Below are 18,831 nucleotides of genomic sequence, written 5' to 3' on the forward strand. Positions count from 1 at the left end.
TTATTTCTGTTGGCTATCCGATGTGTATTGACATCCATTCCGCAGCAGCACCAGGGAGCAACGTCCGCAGCACAGCGCCTCTGCACTTGCGCAAATTTAAAGCATCGTCTGTGCATGTGCACCAAAATGAATATGGTTGCCTTGTGATGTACTAAGTCTTGGACCGTGATAATGTGGAAAGAGATAAAGTACCAACCCAATAGCTCCTCTTATTTTTTCAAACACAACCTGTAACATGGCAGTTTGGAGCTGATTGGCTGCTACTTTATCTCTCTCCACTTTATCACTCTCCAAAGCTTAGTACATATCCCCCACTATAACTGTAAAAAATGAAAAAACAAAAACAAACCTATAATAATGTTTATTAACACAGTTTTCCATACAGTAATGTTGCATTTTGTGTGTTAGGGGGGCTGCAATGTACGCCCAGGCAGCACACCTCCTCCCTATGCACTGTACTGCGGTGCCGTTACTATAACAGCGTGTAAAGTGTCAATAAAGTTTAGAGGGGAAAAAAAAAAAAAAAAAGGGCAGTGAAGCTGAATCGTCATTAGCCGGCGTCTGGTCACTTCCTGGCAGTCTCCTGCTGCCAATGCCAGCTGCTGCCTGCAGAGCTGCATCTGGAGTACTACGCCTCCCAGCATCGCCAGTGGGTGCAGCAATGCTGGGGTCACGGCTCAGGTAGGCGATATGAGGACGGCTGCTGCTCCTGCACCCCTCCATGCACTGTGTACAGGCAGTATGCACTGATATACAGCAAATCCACCACTGTGTGCAGGGAGTCCCTCATTACTGCAGGCAGCTGTATAGAACAACAGACTGAGGAGTATATGAGGATAATAATGATGATGATAAAGCTTCGTAAGATATTAGCAGTATGTGCATTCCCCTTTTGTCTGTATTTATATGCAGGCGGGGCAGTCCATGTGTTACTGTACTGGATAACTGCCCTCAGTAAGGACTTTTGCAGATGAGAGAGACACCTGTAAACATCTAATATACATGCGCCTATTCTTGCGTAGGCACGTTGTGGATCAGCAGCTAATACGCATTAACAGGGCATGTGCAGGACTGATCCGAGGAACCCGCAAAACTGCTGCACTCTGGGATAGAATAGGATTTACTCCCTACTGTTCTCCTGTGCTAGTAGATTCAAGGGTCTACTTACTAAGCCTTGAACAGAAATAAAGCACCAGCCAATCAGCTCCTAACTGCCATGTCACAGGCTGGGTTTGAAAATTGACAGTTAGGAGCTGATTGGCTGGTACTTTGTCTCCTTCCACTTTATCTTCATCTAAGGCTTAGTAAATAGACCCCATAGGGGTATATGTACTAATCCTTGTAAAGAGATAAAGGGGACGCAGATAAAGTACCAGCCAATCAGCTCCTAACTGTCATGTCACAGGCTGTGTTAGAAAAATGTCAGGAGCTGGTTGCTTTGTACTTTATCTCTCTCCGCTTCATCACTCTCCAAGGCTTGGTACATAGACCCCATAACGCCATGAGGTAGCATTCTGTTTTGAACAAAAGATGACCAGAGTTTCGCTTCTTTATACATATTGTTCCTGTGAAGTCCTCATTGGTACTTATGAGGGCTGCGGGAATCTGACCGACCAAATGAAAGGTCGGAAGAATCTGTTTCTCTGTCCTGAATGGAGACGTGCTGTTTTAGGCTTCCTCCCTCTACTATAATATACAGATTTATTTACTGTATGAGAATATATTTCATGTTTTGATATGGGGGTTACTCCAGATTTGCTATATAAATTCAGATATCTGGTCTTGGTCTTAAAAATCGGATAAGTGTCTGTGCCCAACGGTAACGAATGGGCTGCAACCATCAATGTTTTCTGAATGATGGTCCTGGGGATGCCCAGCTTTAAGGTGCATACACATGTTGCAATGTTAGCACATATCGCACCATGTGTACACGGGATGTAGTTATGTCACTGGCAGTCAGGAGACCGCAGGTCACAGTCAAACCCCCCCCCCCCCCACATACCGCCCCCTTAGAATACCCACAGTCGGCATGCCGACTAGCAGGGACTATTCCCACCCATAGAATGGGAATAGAACTTGTGGCGAGAGCAGTGAGCCCACAAGGGGCTTGTTGCGTTCGCCACTCCCCCCACCACCTGGCTGTCTCGGTTGCCAGGATCCCGCCGTCTGTATGGTGAGACCGCCGGTCGCGCATACCCAACCTGTGTACTTGGCTTGCGATACCGATGCGCGGTCCCTCATTGTTTGTGTGCACCGTAATAATGAATGCTGCCAGATAGAAATGTTCTGGAAACTATAGAGCAATAAGTAGAACAGCGTAGAAGGCAGCTCTCTGGTGATCACAGTCACTATCCATGTCTGTGCGGGGCATTTCTCAGTCACTGGGGGATAATTTGAGTGCTCTCAATTGTTTGAAAAAGTTGGGGCCTATGCACCAAGCTGGTATATGACAATTTTAGAATATTTTTATTATTTCTCTAGCATCCATAAGGGATATTGGGGAATCTAGTACGATGGGGTATAGACAGGGTCCAAAGGAGCCGGTGCACTTTAAATTTCTTCAACTGGGTGTGCTGGCTCCTCCCCTCTATGTCCCCTCCCACAGGCAGTATAGAAAAAAGTGCCCTGTGGGAGTTGGGAGGGGGGGGGGGTCACTGGGCTTACGAGGTGCAGAGCCGCTTCACCGCTGCAGGACCACCGTCCTGAGGGGTTGTTGTTCAGTGGGGCACTGCGCCTTGGCTGTCACAGCCACAGCACGCCGCACACCCCTAACGCTGCCTGAAGGTGACCTCGGTGGAGAGTACAAACCGAGGGCCCCACTAGGGGGGGTCCCGCGGTTCAAAGTGCGGCTGACCACGGGCGCGGTGTACGGGACCCTCCTGGGGGAGGGGGTGTCCCGCTAAGATCCCCCGTGTAGAACTGGCACAAAAGGCTTGACTAGGAGACTTTGCCAGTATAATATATGTATGTAACTCCGGCGCCATTGGAGGGGTTGGAGCTACCTCAGAGCAGGACCTGAGGCGTTTGGCACCTTCCTCTGCATATTGCAGCCATATACAGCACACACAGCGCTACCTGATCCTCAGCCACGCTGAATATCTGGTACAGGGTGTAACAAAGGGGGAGAGCCGCTTGTGTACACTATCCTGATCCTATTTAGGACTAAAATTGTTAGTGTTTACTGTATTTTAAGGAGCTGACAGCCTCACTGGGGCAGTGCAGCTCAGGGTGTGCTGGTGTCCTTCTCTCTATCTGTCTCTTCTCACATACAGTAGGGCAGGTTTGCATTATAACTGTCTGTGTGTATGTTGTTGTGCTTACTGTGAAATATGAGTAAACACAAGCTGTGCAGTGTATGTCACACTAGATTCTCTCCATTATACACTGATTCTGTTTCCTGTGAACAATGCAGTCAGTCTTCACAAATCAATGAAGGGGCTGAGTGAGAAGGTCCAGAGCCCCACTGGTTAGGGTCTCTTAAGACTATGATGTCTGATATGTCATCACAACTCACTGCTAATGTGCAGAAAACTCAGCTGCTGCAACAAGCTGTTGCAGATTAAGCTGTTAGGGCAGATGCACAGCCCCCCCCCCTATCTCGTGAATTACCTGCTCCACTATCTGATACAGATGATGATATATAGGACCATGGGGATGACCTGTATCCAGTTAGTGAGGATCCCGATTCTGCTCAGGATGTTGAACCCCTCATTTTGGCTATAAGGGACGTGTTAAAGCTCCCCCTGGAGGACGCTGGGTCACAACAGTCGTTCTTCATTGTACAGAACAAGCCTAATGTCTCTTTCCCTGACTCTTCAGAGTTAGATGACTTATTCAAACAGGCCAGGAAAAATCCAGACACAAAATTCCAAATGTCTAAAAACTTTTCTCTGACGTCCTAGTGGATGCTGGGAACTCCGTAAGGACCATGGGGAATAGCGGCTCCGCAGGAGACTGGGCACAAAAGTAAAGCTTTAGGACTACCTGGTGTGCACTGGCTCCTCCCCCTATGACCCTCCTCCAAGCCTGAGTTAGATTTTTGTGCCCGGCCGAGAAGGGTGCACACTAGGGGCTCTCCTGAGCTTCTTAGTGAAAGTTTAGTTTTAGGTTTTTTATTTTCAGTGAGACCTGCTGGCAACAGGCTCACTGCATCGAGGGACTAAGGGGAGAAGAAGCGAACTCACCTGCGTGCAGAGTGGATTGGGCTTCTTAGGCTACTGGACACCATTAGCTCCAGAGGGACCGAACACAGGCCCAGCCTCGGAGCTCGGTCCCAGAGCCGCGCCACCGGCCCCCTTACAGAGCCAGAAGCAAGAAGAGGTCCGGAAAAATCGGCGGCAGAAGACATCAGTCTTCAACAAGGTAGCGCACAGCACTGCAGCTGTGCGCCATTGTTACTCAGGCACACTTCACACTTCGGTCACTGAGGGTGCAGGGCGCTAGGGGGGGGCGCCCTGAGCAGCAATGTAAACACCTTGGCTGGCGAAAATACATCACATATAGCCCCCAGGGCTATATGGATGTATTTTAACCCCTGCAAGATTCCACAGAAAAACGTGAGAAAAGGCCGCCGAGAAGGGGGCGGAGCCTATCTCCTCAGCACACTGGCGCCATTTTCTCTCACAGCTCCGTTGGAGGGAAGCTCCCTGGCTCTCCCCTGCAGTTACTACACTACAGAAAGGGGTTAAAAAAGAGAGGGGGGCACTAATTAGGCGCAGTACAACAATACAGCAGCTATAAGGGGAAAAACACTTGTATAAGGTTATCCCTGTATATATATAGCGCTCTGGTGTGTGCTGGCATACTCTCCCTCTGTCTCCCCAAAGGGCTAGTGGGGTCCTGTCCTCTATCAGAGCATTCCCTGTGTGTGTGCTGTGTGTCGGTACGTTGTGTCGACATGTATGAGGAGGAAAATGAGGTGGAGGCGGAGCAATTGCCTGTAACAGAGATGTCACCCCCTAGGGAGTCGACACCTGAGTGGATGAATGTGACAGTGTCAGCTCTTTACAAAAGATTGATGACATGAGACAGCCGGCGACACAGCCTGTGCCTGTCCAGGTGTCTCAAAGGCCATCAGGGGCTCTAAAACGCCCGTTACCACAGATGGCAGATACAGACGCCGACACGGATACTGACTCCAGTGTCGACGAATGTGACTTCCAGTAAGGCTACACGTTACATGATTGAGGCTGTGGAAAATGTTTTTACACATTTCTGATAATACCAGTACCACTAAAAAGGGTATTATGTTGGGTGAGAAAAAACTACCTGTAGTTTTTCCTGCATCTGAGGAATTAAATGAAGTATGTGATGATGCGTGGGTTTCCCCCGATAAAAACTGTTAATTCCTAAAAAGTTATTAGCATCATACCCCTTCCCGCCAGAGGATAGGGCACGTTGGGAAACACCCCCTAGGGTGAATAAAGCACTCACACGCTTGTCTAAACAGGTGGCACTACCGTCCCCGGATACGGCCGCCCTTAAGGAACCTGCTGACAGAAAGCAGTAAAATATCCTAAAATGTATATATACTCACACGGGTGTGATACTGCGACCAGCAATCGCCTCAGCCTGGATGTGCAGTGCTGGGGTGGCTTGGTCGGATTCCCTGACTGACAATATTGATACCCTAGATAGGGACAGTATATTACTGACTATAGAGCATTTAAAAGATGCATTTCTATATATGCGTAATGCACAGAGGGATATTTGCCGACTGGCATCAAGAGTAAGTGCGCTGTCCATTTCTGCCAGAAGAGGGTTATGGACAAGACAGTGGTCAGGTGATGCTGATTCCAAAAGGCATATGGAAGTATCGCCTTATAAAAGGGAGGAGTTATTTGGGGTAGGTCTAACAGACCTGGTGGCCACGGCAACGGCTGGGAAATCCACATTTTTACCCCAGGTAGCCTCTCAACATAAGAAGACGCCGTATTATCAGGCGCAGTCCTTTGGGCCCCATAAGAGCAGGCGGGCAAAAGGCGCCTCATTCCTGCCCCGTGGCAGAGGGAGAGGAAAAAGGCTGCAGCAAACAGCCAGTTCCCAGGAACAAAAGCCCTCTCCCGCCTCCGCAAAGTCCTCAGCATGACGCTGGGGCTTTACAAGCGGACTCAGGTACGGTGGGGGCCCGTCTCAAGAAATTCGAGACGTCTCCCCCTCGCCGTTTCATAAAGTCTGCCTTACCGACGTCTCCCTCAGACAGGGAGGCAGTATTGCAAGCCATTCACAGGCTGTATTCCCAGCAGGTGATAATCAAGGTACCCCTCCTGCAACAGGGAAAGGGGTGCTATTCCACTCTATTTGTGGTACCGAAGCCGGACGGCTCGGTGAGACCAATGTTAAATCTAAAATCCTTGAACACTTACATACAAAGGTTCAAATTCAAGATGGAGTCACTCAGAGCAGTGATTGCAAACCTGGAAGAAGGGGACTATATGGTCTCTCTGGACATCAAAGATGCTTACCTACATGTCCCAATTTACCCTTCTCCAAGGGTACCTCAGGTTTGTGGTACAGAACTGTCACTATCAGTTTCAGACGCTGCCGTTTGGATTGTCCACGGCACCCCGGGTCTTTACCAAGGTAATGGCCGAAATGATGATACTCCTTCGAAAGAAGGGAGTTTTAGTTATCCCTTACTTGGACGATCTCCTGATAAGGGCAAGATCCAGGGAACAGTTGGAAGTCGGGGTAGCACTATCTCAGATAGTGCTGCGGCAGCACGGTTGGATTCTCAATATTCCAAAATCGCAGCTGATCCCGGCGACACGCCTTCTATTCCTAGGTATGATCCTGGACACAGTCCAGAAAAAGGTGTTTTCTCCCGGAGGAGAAAGCCAGGGAGTTATCCGAACTAGTCAGAAACCTCCTAAAACCAGGCCAAGTGTCAGTGCATCAGTGCACAAGGGTCCTGGGAAAAATGGTGGCTTCCTACGAAGCAATTCCATTCGGCAGATTCCACGCAAGAACTTTCCAGTGGGACCTGCTGGACAAAGGTCAGGATCGCATCTTCAGATGCATCAGCGGATAACCCTGTCACCAAAGACAAGGGTGTCTCTCCTGTGGTGGTTGCAGAGTGCTCATCTTCTAGAGGGCCGCAGATTCGGCATTCAGGACTGGGTCCTGGTGACCACGGATGCCAGCCTGCGAGGCTGGGGAGCAGTCATACAGGGAAGAAATTTCCAGGGCTTGTGGTCAAGCCTGGAGACATCACTTCACATGAATATTTTGGAGCTAAGGGCCATTTACAATGCCCTAAGCCAAGCAAGACCTCTGCTTCAAGGTCAGCCGGGCTGATCCAGTCGAACAACATCACGGCAGTCGCCCACGTAAACAGACAGGGCGGCACAAGAAGCAGGAGGGCAATGGCAGAAGCTGCAAGGATTTTTCGCTTGGCGGAAAATCATGTGATAGCATTGTCAGCAGTGTTCATTCTGGGAGTGGACAACTGGGAAGCAGACTTCCTCAGCAGACACGACCTCCACCCGGGAGAGTGGGGACTTCACCCAGAAGTCTTCCACATGATTGTAAACCATTGGGAAAACCAAAGGTGGACATGATGGCGTCCCGCCTACACAAAAAATTGGACAGGTATTGCGCCAGGTCAAGGGACCCTCAGGCAATAGCTGTGGACGCTCTGGTAACACCGTGGGTGTACCAGTCAGTGTATGTGTTCCCTCCTCTTCCTCTCATACCAAAAGTACTGAGAATTATAAGACGGAGGGGAGTAAGAACTATACTCGTGGCTCCGGATTGGCCAAGAAGGACTTGGTACCCGGAACTTCAAGAGATGCTCACGGAGGACCCGTGGCCTCTACCTCTAAGAAGGGACCTGCTCCAGCAAGGACCCTGTCTATTCCAAGACTTACCGCGGCTGCGTTTGACGGCAGGGCGGTTGACCGCCGGATCCTGAAGGAAAAAGGCATTCCGGATGAAGTCATCCCTACCCTGATCAAGCCAGGAAGGATGTAACCGCAAAGCATTATCACCGCATTTGGCGAAAATATGTTGCGTGTGTGCGAGGCCAGTAAGACCCCGATGGAGGAATTTCAACTAGGTCGATTCCTGCATTTCCTGTAAACAGGAGTGTCTATGGGCCTAAAATTGGGGTCCATTAAGGTTCAAATTTCGGCCCTGTCAATTTTCTTCCAGAAAAAAATAGCTTCACTACCTGAAGTTCAGACGTTTGTAAAAGGGGTACTGCATATACAGCCTCCTTTTGTGCCTCCAGTGGCACCTTGGGATCTCAATGTAGTTTTGGGTTTCCTAAAGTCACATTGGTTTGAACCACTTGAATCTGTGGAGTTAAAATATCTCACATGAAAAGTGGTCATGTTGTTGGCCCTGGCCTCGGCCAGGCGCGTGTCAGAATTGGCGGGCTTTATCCTGTAAAAGCCCTTATCTGATCTTCCATTCAGACAGGGCAGAATTGAGGACTCGTCCTCAATTTCTCCCTAAGGTGGTTTCAGCGTTTCACCTGAACCAGCCTATTGTGGTACCTGCGGCTACTAGGGACTTGGAGGACTCCAAGTTGCTGGACGTAGTCAGGGCCCTGAAAATATATGTTTCCAGGACGGCTGGAGTCAGGAAATCTGACTCGCTGTTTATCCTGTATGCACCCAACAAGCTGGGTGCTCCTGCTTCTAAGCAGACTATTGCTCGTTGGATTTGTAGTACAATTCAGCTTGCACATTCTGTGGCAGGCCTGCCACAGCCAAAATCTGTGAAAGCCCATTCCACAAGGAAGGTGGGCTCATCTTGGGCGGCTGCCCGAGGGGTCTCGGCATTACAACTTTGCCGAGCAGCTACTTGGTCAGGGGCAAACACGTTTGCTAAATTCTACAAATTTGATACCCTGGCTGAGGAGGACCTGGAGTTCTCTCATTCGGTGCTGCAGAGTCACCCGCACTCTCCCGCCCGTTTGGGAGCTTTGGTATAATCCCCATGGTCCTTACGGAGTTCCCAGCATCCACTAGGACGTCAGAGAAAATAAGAATTTACTTACCGATAATTCTATTTCTCGTAGTCCGTAGTGGATGCTGGGCGCCCATCCCAAGTGCGGATTGTCTGCAATACTTGTACATAGTTATTGTTACAAAAATCGGGTTATTATTGTTGTGAGCCATCTTTCCAGAGGCTCCTCTGTTATCATGCTGTTAACTGGGTTCAGATCACAGGTTATACGGTGTGATTGGTGTGGCTGGTATGAGTCTTACCCGGGATTCAAAATCCTTCCTTATTGTGTACGCTCGTCCGGGCACAGTATCCTAACTGAGACTTGGAGGAGGGTCATAGGGGGAGGAGCCAGTGCACACCAGGTAGTCCTAAAGCTTTACTTTTGTGTCCAGTCTCCAGCGGAGCCGCTATTCCCCATGGTCCTTACGGAGTTCCCAGCATCCACTACGGACTACGAGAAATAGAATTATCGGTAAGTAAATTCTTATTTTTGTGCACTTTCCCATTTGCTCCTGATGGTAGGACATTTTGGGAGGAGCCCCCTGGGGTGGATTTCTCGGTCTCTTGCCTGTCTGAAAAAGCGGTGCTGTCTGCTCCGGGCTCCTTTACCATGAAGGATCCCGGGGATAGAAAGATTGAGACTACACTAAAGTCTATATACATAACAGCTGATATATCCCAAAGACCGATCATTGCGGGTTGCTGGATGACCCATGCTATTCATTCCTGGGCCGCTCGGAAGATATGCCCTTAGATAATATGGTAACCCTCCTGAAGCACATTCAGGACACTACCCGTGTCCTCTGTGATTCCCTCAAGGAGATGGGGAACATTAATGTTTGGACTTCTACTATGGCAGTGTCGGTGCGCAGGGCCTTGTGGATTGCGGACGCAGAATCCAAACATAATGTTGAATCCCTCCCCTTTTCTGGGGTATGGCTTTTTGGGGTTGAATTGGATACCTGGAAGTTACGGCTGAAAATTCACATTTCTCCCCTCTGGGGCCCCGCCGGCGAGATGCTCCTATCCGGGGCCGTCTGTCCAGTCCTTTGAGTCTCATAGATTTCGATCAAAGGCCAGAGGGGCCTCCTATGCGGCTAGAGGCACCAGAGGTAAGTCCAGAAAACCTGCAAGCACCAGTTCTCAGGACCAGTCTACCGGTTCTGCTTACACTAAGGTTTCAGCATGACTGTGCCCACCCACCCCGAGGAGATCTCGAGGTGGGAGCTCGACTGCGTCACTTCAGCCGCATCTGAGAGACTTCCTGCCAGGATACCCGGGTCAGAGAGTTCATTTCTCAGGGCTACAGGCTGCGAGTCTGAAGGGATGGGGAGCTGGCACCCAAGGGGCGCAGTTCCAGGGCAGGTGGTCAGCCTACGAAAGCCTCCTTCCAATCAACATTCTGGAACTTCTGGCGATCTACAATGCTCTGCTTCAGGCCTCTCCTCTGCTCAAGGATCATGCAATCCAGGTGCAGTTGGACAACGCCACGCGGTTGCGTATATCAATCATCAAGGAGGGACAAAAAGCAAGGCCTGCATGCGAGAGGTGTCAAGAATACTCCTCTGGGCGTAAAGAAATGCAAAAGCCTTGTCAGCAATCTTCACTCTGGGTGTGGACAACTGGGAGGTGGACTTCCTGAGTCGTCACGATCTCCACCCGGGGGAGTGGGGACTCCACCATCTGGTGTTCCAGCAGATCATCGACCGGTGGGGTTGCCTACAAATAGACATGATGGCTTCTTGTCTCAACAAGAAACTTCCCTGGTATTGCTCACGAACCAGGGACCCTCAGGCGAGGGCAGTGGACGCACTGACGTCGCTTTGGCTGTACTGGCTAGTCTACCTGTTTTCCCCCGATTCCATTGCTCCCAAGGGTGCTAAAGCGAATCAGGAATCAAGGTGTCCAGGCAATTCTGATTGCCCCAGATTGTCCCCGAAAGGCGTGGGACGCGGATCTTCTGGTCATGTCAGTCGAAGACCCTTGGCGTCTTCCACTCAGAAGAGATCTTCTACAACAAGGACAGTTCGTCTACCCGGACTTACGGCGACTTCGTTTGACGGCATGGAGATTGAGCGGAACATCCTAGCTCATAAGGGCCTTTCCAAGAAGTGCTACCATGGTTCAGGACAGGAAACCTGTGACGTTAAAACACTATCATCCTATCTGGAGAAGATATGTCTCTTGGTGCGAGGAACACACGTATCCGCCTGCGGAGTTCCACTTGGGACATTTCCTGCAGGCTGGTGTGGATAAGGGCTTACGTCTGGGTTCCATTAAGGTCCAGATTTCAGCTCTCTCAATTTTCTTTCAGAAAAAATTGGCAGTGTTGCCAGAAGTTCAGATCTTCTTGCAAGAGGTACTCCACATACAACCTCCTTTTGTGCCGCCTACGGCACCCTGGGATCTGAATGTGGTGTTGGAATTTCTACAGTCCTCCTGGTTTGAACCTCTGATGACTGTAGAAGACAAGAACCTCACGTGGAAGACAGTGATGTTACTGGCCCTGGCTTCTGCTCGACGTGTCTCAGAATTGGGTGCCATGTCGTGTAAAACTCCATATTTGGTCTTTTACGAGGATAGAGCGGAGCTCAGGACTAGACAGCAGTTCCTGCCGAAGGTTGTCTCCGCGTTTCCGTTTCATCTGAATCAACCAATTGTGGTTCCGTCTGGTTCTGGCACTTCTGCTCCTCTGGAGTCGTTGGATGCTGTGCGTGCCTTGAGGATCTATGTCGAGCGCACGGCTCGGGTCAGAAAGACGGATTCCTTGTTCGTGCTGTATGATGCGCAGAAGAAGGGTTGTCCTGCTTCAATGCAGTCCATTGCTCATTGGATTAGGCTTACTATCCAACAGGCCTATGTGTCGGCAGCCTTACCCGTTCCGCAGTCTCTGAAGGCCCACTCTACTAGATCGGTGGGGTCTTCCTGGGCGGCTGCCCGTGGAGTCTCGGCCTTGCAATTATGCCGAGCTGTTACCTGGTCGGAGAAGAACACCTTTGTGAAGTTCTACAAGTTTGATACCCTGGCCAAAGAGGATACCCAGTTTGGGCAGGCGGTGCTGCAGCAGTCTCCGCACATTCCCTCCCGTTCTGCAAGCTTTGGGACGTCCCCATTGTACTAATCTGTCCCCAGTATCCCTTATGGATGCTAGAGAAAATAGGATTTTAATACGTACCGGTAAATCCTTTTCTCGTAGTCCATAAGGGGTATTGGGCGCCCGCCTCTGTGCGTGGACTTTTTTGCAGGTTCTTGCTCTATAGTTTTCCTGTTCAGCTGCTGTTGTTGTTCTGTTAGTGGTGTGCTGGTGTGTAAATCTCACCACCCTTTCTGTTATCTTATTTCTTCTCTCATATACAGTATGTCCTTTCTCCTTCGGGCACGTTTTTACCTATAACTGAGCTGTAGGATGGGGCATAGAGGGGAGGAGCCAGCACACCCACTGAAGAAATTTAAAGTGCACTGGCTCCTTTGGACCCCATCTATACCCCATCGTACTAGTTTCCCCAATATCGCTTATGGACTATGAGAAAAAGATATTTACCGGTAGGTATTAAAATCCTATGTTGTTTAGCATTGTTCTGCATCTGCAGCACAGCATGTAGTAAAGCGGTATAAATAGTATAGTAGGAAACCTTAACGTAACTCCGATTGGTTACTGAATTTAACATAAGGGGCAAGTTCATTATGATGATCATGTGTCGGAATGATATTCAGTTGCTCGATTGTGGGGGATTATTGGTTTACAAGCCGTCATTTATTTTTCTGCACATTAATGCAATTTATCTGCTGTGTGTGAGGTTACAGTAAATTAATCACAACCTTTCACTGTAATAATATATAGGCAATTAATTATTTGCCCTATTAACCCTGGCTTAAAAGGTGTAGTTAGGAATTGTGTGGGTTGTATGCAGTTATACAGAATATATTTAAATAGCTACTGCCCTCTGCTGGGCTATGCTGGGATTTTATTTATTATTACCGGTATATGTTTTTTGCAGGTGCATGTCTAAACTTACTCACCCGTTATCGCTGTTTCATATTCCCAATACATCTCAAATAGAAACATTTCAAATTGTTACTGACAGAGATGGCATAAGGAAGTGATAAACAGCTGATAAGTGCAAGGTGATAAACGCACCAGCCAATCAGCTCCTAACTGTTAATTTACATATTGGATTGGCTGGTGCGTTTATCACCTTGCACTTATCACTGGTTTATCACTTCCTTATGCCTTCTCCAGGTTAATACATCTGCCCCTCAGTCTGAACACACCCCACCCAAATCTTAACGCTCTCTGCACATGTTACATCTGCCCCGCCTGCAGTGCAGCATGGTTTTGCCCATTAGAGGAAGATTTTACTTTTGCGATCAACCTTGAATTAGGCGCTATGGGCCCCATTATTGCGATCCAACTGTAAAAATGCTAAAAGGATACGGGCGCATGCGCAGGGCCCTTCAGAAAATGCGATCACCTCTGCCTGTCAATCAGACAGAAGCGTTCGCGAGGTGGGGGGGCGGCAACGCTCCGTTTGAAGAGCGTTGTGCGGCCGTGGTGTCAAAACGGGGGTGTGATGGAGTGAACGGTGGGTGTAATGGGGGCATGATTGGGGTGGCTGCGTGATGTCACACGCAGCCGCTGCGATCACTAAAATGGCGCCTGCGCCGGCAGGAGGCTACCTCATTTTGCGGTCGCACCGCAATTTCAGCATGGCCAAGGCATGGGACGGCCCCCAGCACCCAGAAAAGGTGATTGCCTGATTGACAGGCAGAGGCGGTTGAGGTGTGTGTGGGGGGGGTGCTCACGGTGTGGGGGCGGTGCGGCGCGAGCAGGAGCGTGATCACGGCAGCTGCGTGATGTCACACGCAGCCGCCGCGATCGAGAACATGGGGGCGTGCCTCCTGCAGGCGCAGGTACTGCTGTGTCGACATGTTTGATGAGGAGGCTTATGTGGAGGCGGAGCAGATGCCGATAAATGGGATGTCGCCCCCTGTGGGGCCGACACCAGAGTGGATGGATAGGTGGAAGGTATTAACCGACAGTGTCAACTCCTTACATAAAAGGCTGGATGACGTAACAGCTGTGGGACAGCCGGCTTCTCAGCCCGCGCCTGCCCAGGCGTCTCAAAGGCCATCAGGGGCTCAAAAAAACGCCCGTTACCTCAGATGGCAGACATAGATGTCGACACGGAGTCTGACTCCAGTGTCGACGAGGTTGAGACATATACACAATCCACTAGGAACATCCGTTGCATGATCTCGGCAATAAAAATTGTGTTACACATTTCTGACATTAACCCAAGTACCACATAAAAGGGTTTTTATGTTTGGGGAGAAAAAGCAGCCGGTGTTTTGTTCCCCCATCAGATGAGTGAATGAAGTGTGTGAAGAAGCGTGGGTTCCCCCGATAAGAAACTGGTAATTTCAAAAAAATTACTGCTGGCGTACCCTTTCCCGCCAGAGGATAGGTCACGTTGGGAGATATCCCCTAGGGTGGATAAGGCGCTCACACGTTTGTCATAAAAGGTGGCACTGCCGTCTTAGGATACGGCCACTTTGAAGGAGCCTGCTGATAAAAAGCAGGAGGCTATCCTGAAGTCTGTATATACACACTCAGGTATTATACTGAGACCTGCAATTGCCTCAGCATGTATAGTGCTGCTGCAGCAGGGTCTGATACCCTGTCAGATAATATTAATACCCTAAACAGGGAGAATATGGTGCTAACATAGAGCATATTAAAGACGTAGTCTTATATATGAGGGATGCACAGAGGGATATTTGCCGGCTGGTGTCCAGAATTAATGCAAGGTCCATTCTCCCAGGAGGGTATTAGAGACCCGGCAGTGGACAGGTGATGCTGATTTTAAAAGGCACATGGAGATTATGCCTTATAAGGGTGAGGAATTGTTTGGGGATGGTCTCTGGGACCTTGTATCCACAGCAACAGCTGGGAAGAAAAATTTCTACCTCCAGGTTTCCTCACACCCTAAGAAAGCACTGTATTATGGGGTACAGTCCTTTCGGCTTCAGAAAAGCAAGGGGGCCAAAGGCGCTTCCTTTCTGCACAAGGGAAGAAGGAAAAAGCTGCACAGACAGCCAGTTCCCAGGATCAAAAATCTCCCCCCGCTTCCTCTGAGTCCACAGCATGACGCTGGGGCTCCACAGACAGGTGCGGTGGGGGCGCGTCTCGGGAACTTCAGGGACCAGTGGGCTTGCCCACAGGTGAATCACTGGGTTCTGCAAGTAGTATCACGGGGATACAAGCTGGAGTTCGAGGCGACTGCCCCTCGCCGTTACCTCACATCAGCCTTGCCTGCTGCCCTCGGATATAGGGAGTTAGTACTGGCGGCAATTCACAAGCTGTACTTCCAGCAGGTGAAATCAAGGTACCCCTCCTTCAACAAGGCCGGGGTTACTATTCCAAAAATGTTGTGGTACCGAAACCAGACGGTTCGGTGAGACCCATTCTAAAATTGAAATCCTTGAACACTTATATTCGAAGGTTCAAGTTCAAAATGGAATCGCTCAGGGCGATTATTGCAAGCCTGGAGAATTTCAGGGTATCACTGGACATCAAGGATGCTTACCTGCATGTCCCTATTTACCCTCCTCACCAGGAGTACCTCAAAATTGTGGTACAGAATTGTCATTACCAATTCCAGACGTTGCCGTTGGTCTGTCCCCGGCACCGAGGGTATTTACCAAGGTAATGGGCGAAAGAATTATCCAGTACTTGGACAATCTCCTTATAAAGGCGAGGTCCAGGGAGCAGTTGTTTGTCAGAGTTGCACTATCTCGGGAAGTGCTACAACAGCACGGCTGGATTCTGAATATTCCAAAGTCGCAGCTGGTTCCTACGACGCATCTACTGTTCCTGGGGATGGTTCTGGACACAGAACAGAAAAAAGTGTTTCTCCCGCAGGAGAAAGCCAAGGAGCTGTCATCTCTAGTCAGAGGCCTCCTAAAACCAAAACAGGTGTCGGTGCATCACTGCACGCGAGTCCTGGAAAAAATGGTAGCTTCCTACGAAGCAGTTCCATTCGGCAGGTTCCATGCAAGAACTTTTCAGTGGGACCTCTTGGACGGGATCGCATCTTCAGATGCATCGGCTGATAACCCTGTCTCCAAGGACCAGGGTGTCTCTTCTGTGGTGGTTGCAGAGTGCTCATCTTCTAGAGGGCCGCAGATTCGGCATACAGGACTGGGTCCTGGTGATCACGGATGCCAGCCTTCGAGGCTGGGGGCAGTCACACAGGGAAAAAATTTCCAAGGACTTTGGTCAAGTCAGGAGTCGTCCCTACACATAAATATTCTGGAACTGAGGGCCATTTACAATGCTCTAAGTCAGGCAAGACCTCTGCTTCAAAACCAGCCGGTACTGATCCAATCGGACAACATCACGGCAGTCGCCCATGTAAACCGACAGGGCGGCACAAGAAGCAGGATGGCGATGGCAGAAGCCACAAGGATTCTCCGATGGGCGGAAAATCACGTCATAGCACTGTCAGCAGTGTTCATTCCGGGAGTAGACAACTGGGAAGCAGACTTCCTCAGCAGACACGACCTACACCCGGGAGAGTGGGGACTTCATCCAGAAGTCTTCCAACTGTTGGTAAACCGTTGGGAAAGGCCACAGGTGGACATGATGGCGTCCCACCTCCACAAAAAGCTAAAGAGATATTGCGCCAGGTCAAGGGACCCTCAGGCGATAGTTGTGGACGCTCTAGTGACACCGTGGGTGTACCAGTCGGTTTATGTGTTCCCTCCTCTGCCTCTCATACCAAAGGTACTGAGAATAATAAGAAGGCGAGGAGTAAGAACGATACTCGTGGTTCCGGATTGGCCAAGAAGAGCTTGGTACCCAGAACTTCAAGAAATGATCTCAGAGGACCCATGGCCTCTACCGCTCAGACAGGATCTGCTACAGCAGGGGCCCTGTCTGTTCCAAGACTTACCGCGGCTGCGTTTGACGGCATGGCGGTTGAATTCCGGATCCTAAAGGAAAAGGGCATTCCGGAGGAAGTCATTCCTACGCTGATAAAAGCCAGGAAAGAAGTAACCGCAAACCATTATCACCGTATTTGGCGAAAATATGTTGCGTGGTGTGAGGCCAGGAAGGCCCCAACAGAGGAATTTCAGCTAGGTCGTTTTCTGCACTTCCTGCAGTCAGGAGTGACTATGGGCCTAAACTTGGGTTCCATTAAGGTCCAGATTTCGGCTCTGTCGATTTTCTTCCAGAAAGAGCTGGCTTCACTGCCTGGAGTTCAGACATTTGTAAAGGGAGTGCTACATATTCAGCCCCCTTTTGTGCCTCCTTTGGCACCTTGGGATCTCAACGTGGTGTTGAGTTTCCTAAAATCACATTGGTTTGAGCCACTTAAAACTGTGGATTTGAAATATCTCACGTGGAAAGTGGTCATGTTATTGGCCTTGGCTTCGGCCAGGCGTGTGTCAGAATTGGCGGCTTTGTCATGTAAAAGCCCTTATCTGATTTTCCATATGGATAGGGCAGAGTTGAGGACTCGTCCCCAGTTTCTCCCTAAGGTGGTATCAGCTTTTCACTTGAACCAACCTATTTGTAGTGCCTGCGGCTACTAGGGGCTTGGAAGATTCCAAGTTACTGGACGTAGTCAGGGCCTTGAAAATTTATGTTTCCAGGACGGCTGGAGTCAGAAAAACTGACTCGCTTTTTATCCTGTAGGCACCCAACAAACTAGGTGCTCCTGCTTCTGAGCAGACTATTGATCGCTGGATTTGTAGCACAATTCAGCTGGCGCATTCTGCGGCTGGATTGCCGCATCCTAAATCAGTAAAAGCCCATTCCACAAGGAAAGTGGGCTCATCTTGGGCGGCTGCCCGAGGGGTCTCGGCTTTACAACTTTGCCGAGCTGCAACTTGGTCAGGGGCAAACACGTTTGCTAAATTCTACAAATTTGATACCCTGGCTGAGGAGGACCTGGAGTTCTCTCATTTGGTGCTGCAGAGTCATCCGCACTCTCCCGCCCGTTTGGGAGCTTTGGTATAATCCCTATGGTCCTTACGGAGTTCCCAGCATCCACTAGGACGTCAGAGAAAATAAGATTTTACTCACCAGGAAAATCTATTTCTCGTAGTCCGTAGTGGATGCTGGGCACCCATCCCAAGTGCGGATTGTCTGCAATACTTGTATATAGTTATTGCCTAACTAAAGGGTTATTGTTGAGCCATCTGTTGAGAGGCTCAGTTATATTTCATACTGTTAACTGGGTATAGTATCACGAGTTATACGGTGTGATTGGTGTGGCTGGTATGAGTCTTACCCGGGATTCAAAATCCTTTCCTTATTGTGTCAGCTCTTCCGGGCACAGTATCCTAACTGAGCTCTGGAGGAGGGGCATAGAGGGAGGAGCCAGTGCACACCAGATAGTACCTAATCTTTCTTTTAGAGTGCCCAGTCTCCTGCGGAGCCCGTCTATTCCCCATGGTCCTTACGGAGTTCCCAGCATCCACTACGGACTACGAGAAATAGAATTACCGGTGAGTAAAATCTTATTTTTTGCACAGTATTGTATATAATAAAAACGATGAACTTTCTATTCAAGAAAGAAGGAAATAATACGTAAATATAGGAATTATTGGCTTTTTTTGGATAGTTTAAGATTGATTTGTGTTTCTTATGGCCCATACACACGGTGAGATTCGGACTATGCCCGATTCTCACTATGCGACAGAGGCTAGGTCGGCACATAGTCAGTATAGCAAGCACACTCATTATGTGCTTGCGATACTGACTATGGTGGTCATTCCGAGTTGTTCCTCGCTAGCAGTTTTTAGCAGCCGTGCAAACGCTATGCCGCCTCCCACTGGGAGTGTATTTTAGCTTAGCAGAATGGCAAA

The 18,831-nt window shown here is 49.5% G+C and overlaps 1 protein-coding gene across 1 annotated transcript in view; it reads left to right on the forward strand.

The window, feature by feature from the left end:
• The first annotated feature begins 537 nt into the window (after nt 1-537).
• HIBCH (3-hydroxyisobutyryl-CoA hydrolase) overlaps nt 538-18,831 on the forward strand; it is a 180,877-nt gene continuing 162,583 nt past the window's right edge. The window contains exon 1 of the mRNA XM_063932227.1: nt 538-681. Coding sequence (XP_063788297.1) covers nt 593-681 — 89 coding nt within the window. The 5' untranslated portion in view covers nt 538-592. The remainder of the gene's footprint in view (nt 682-18,831) is intronic.

The sequence above is a fragment of the Pseudophryne corroboree genome, chromosome 7, assembly GCF_028390025.1.
Source record: "Pseudophryne corroboree isolate aPseCor3 chromosome 7, aPseCor3.hap2, whole genome shotgun sequence".
Taxonomy (NCBI): domain Eukaryota; kingdom Metazoa; phylum Chordata; class Amphibia; order Anura; family Myobatrachidae; genus Pseudophryne; species Pseudophryne corroboree.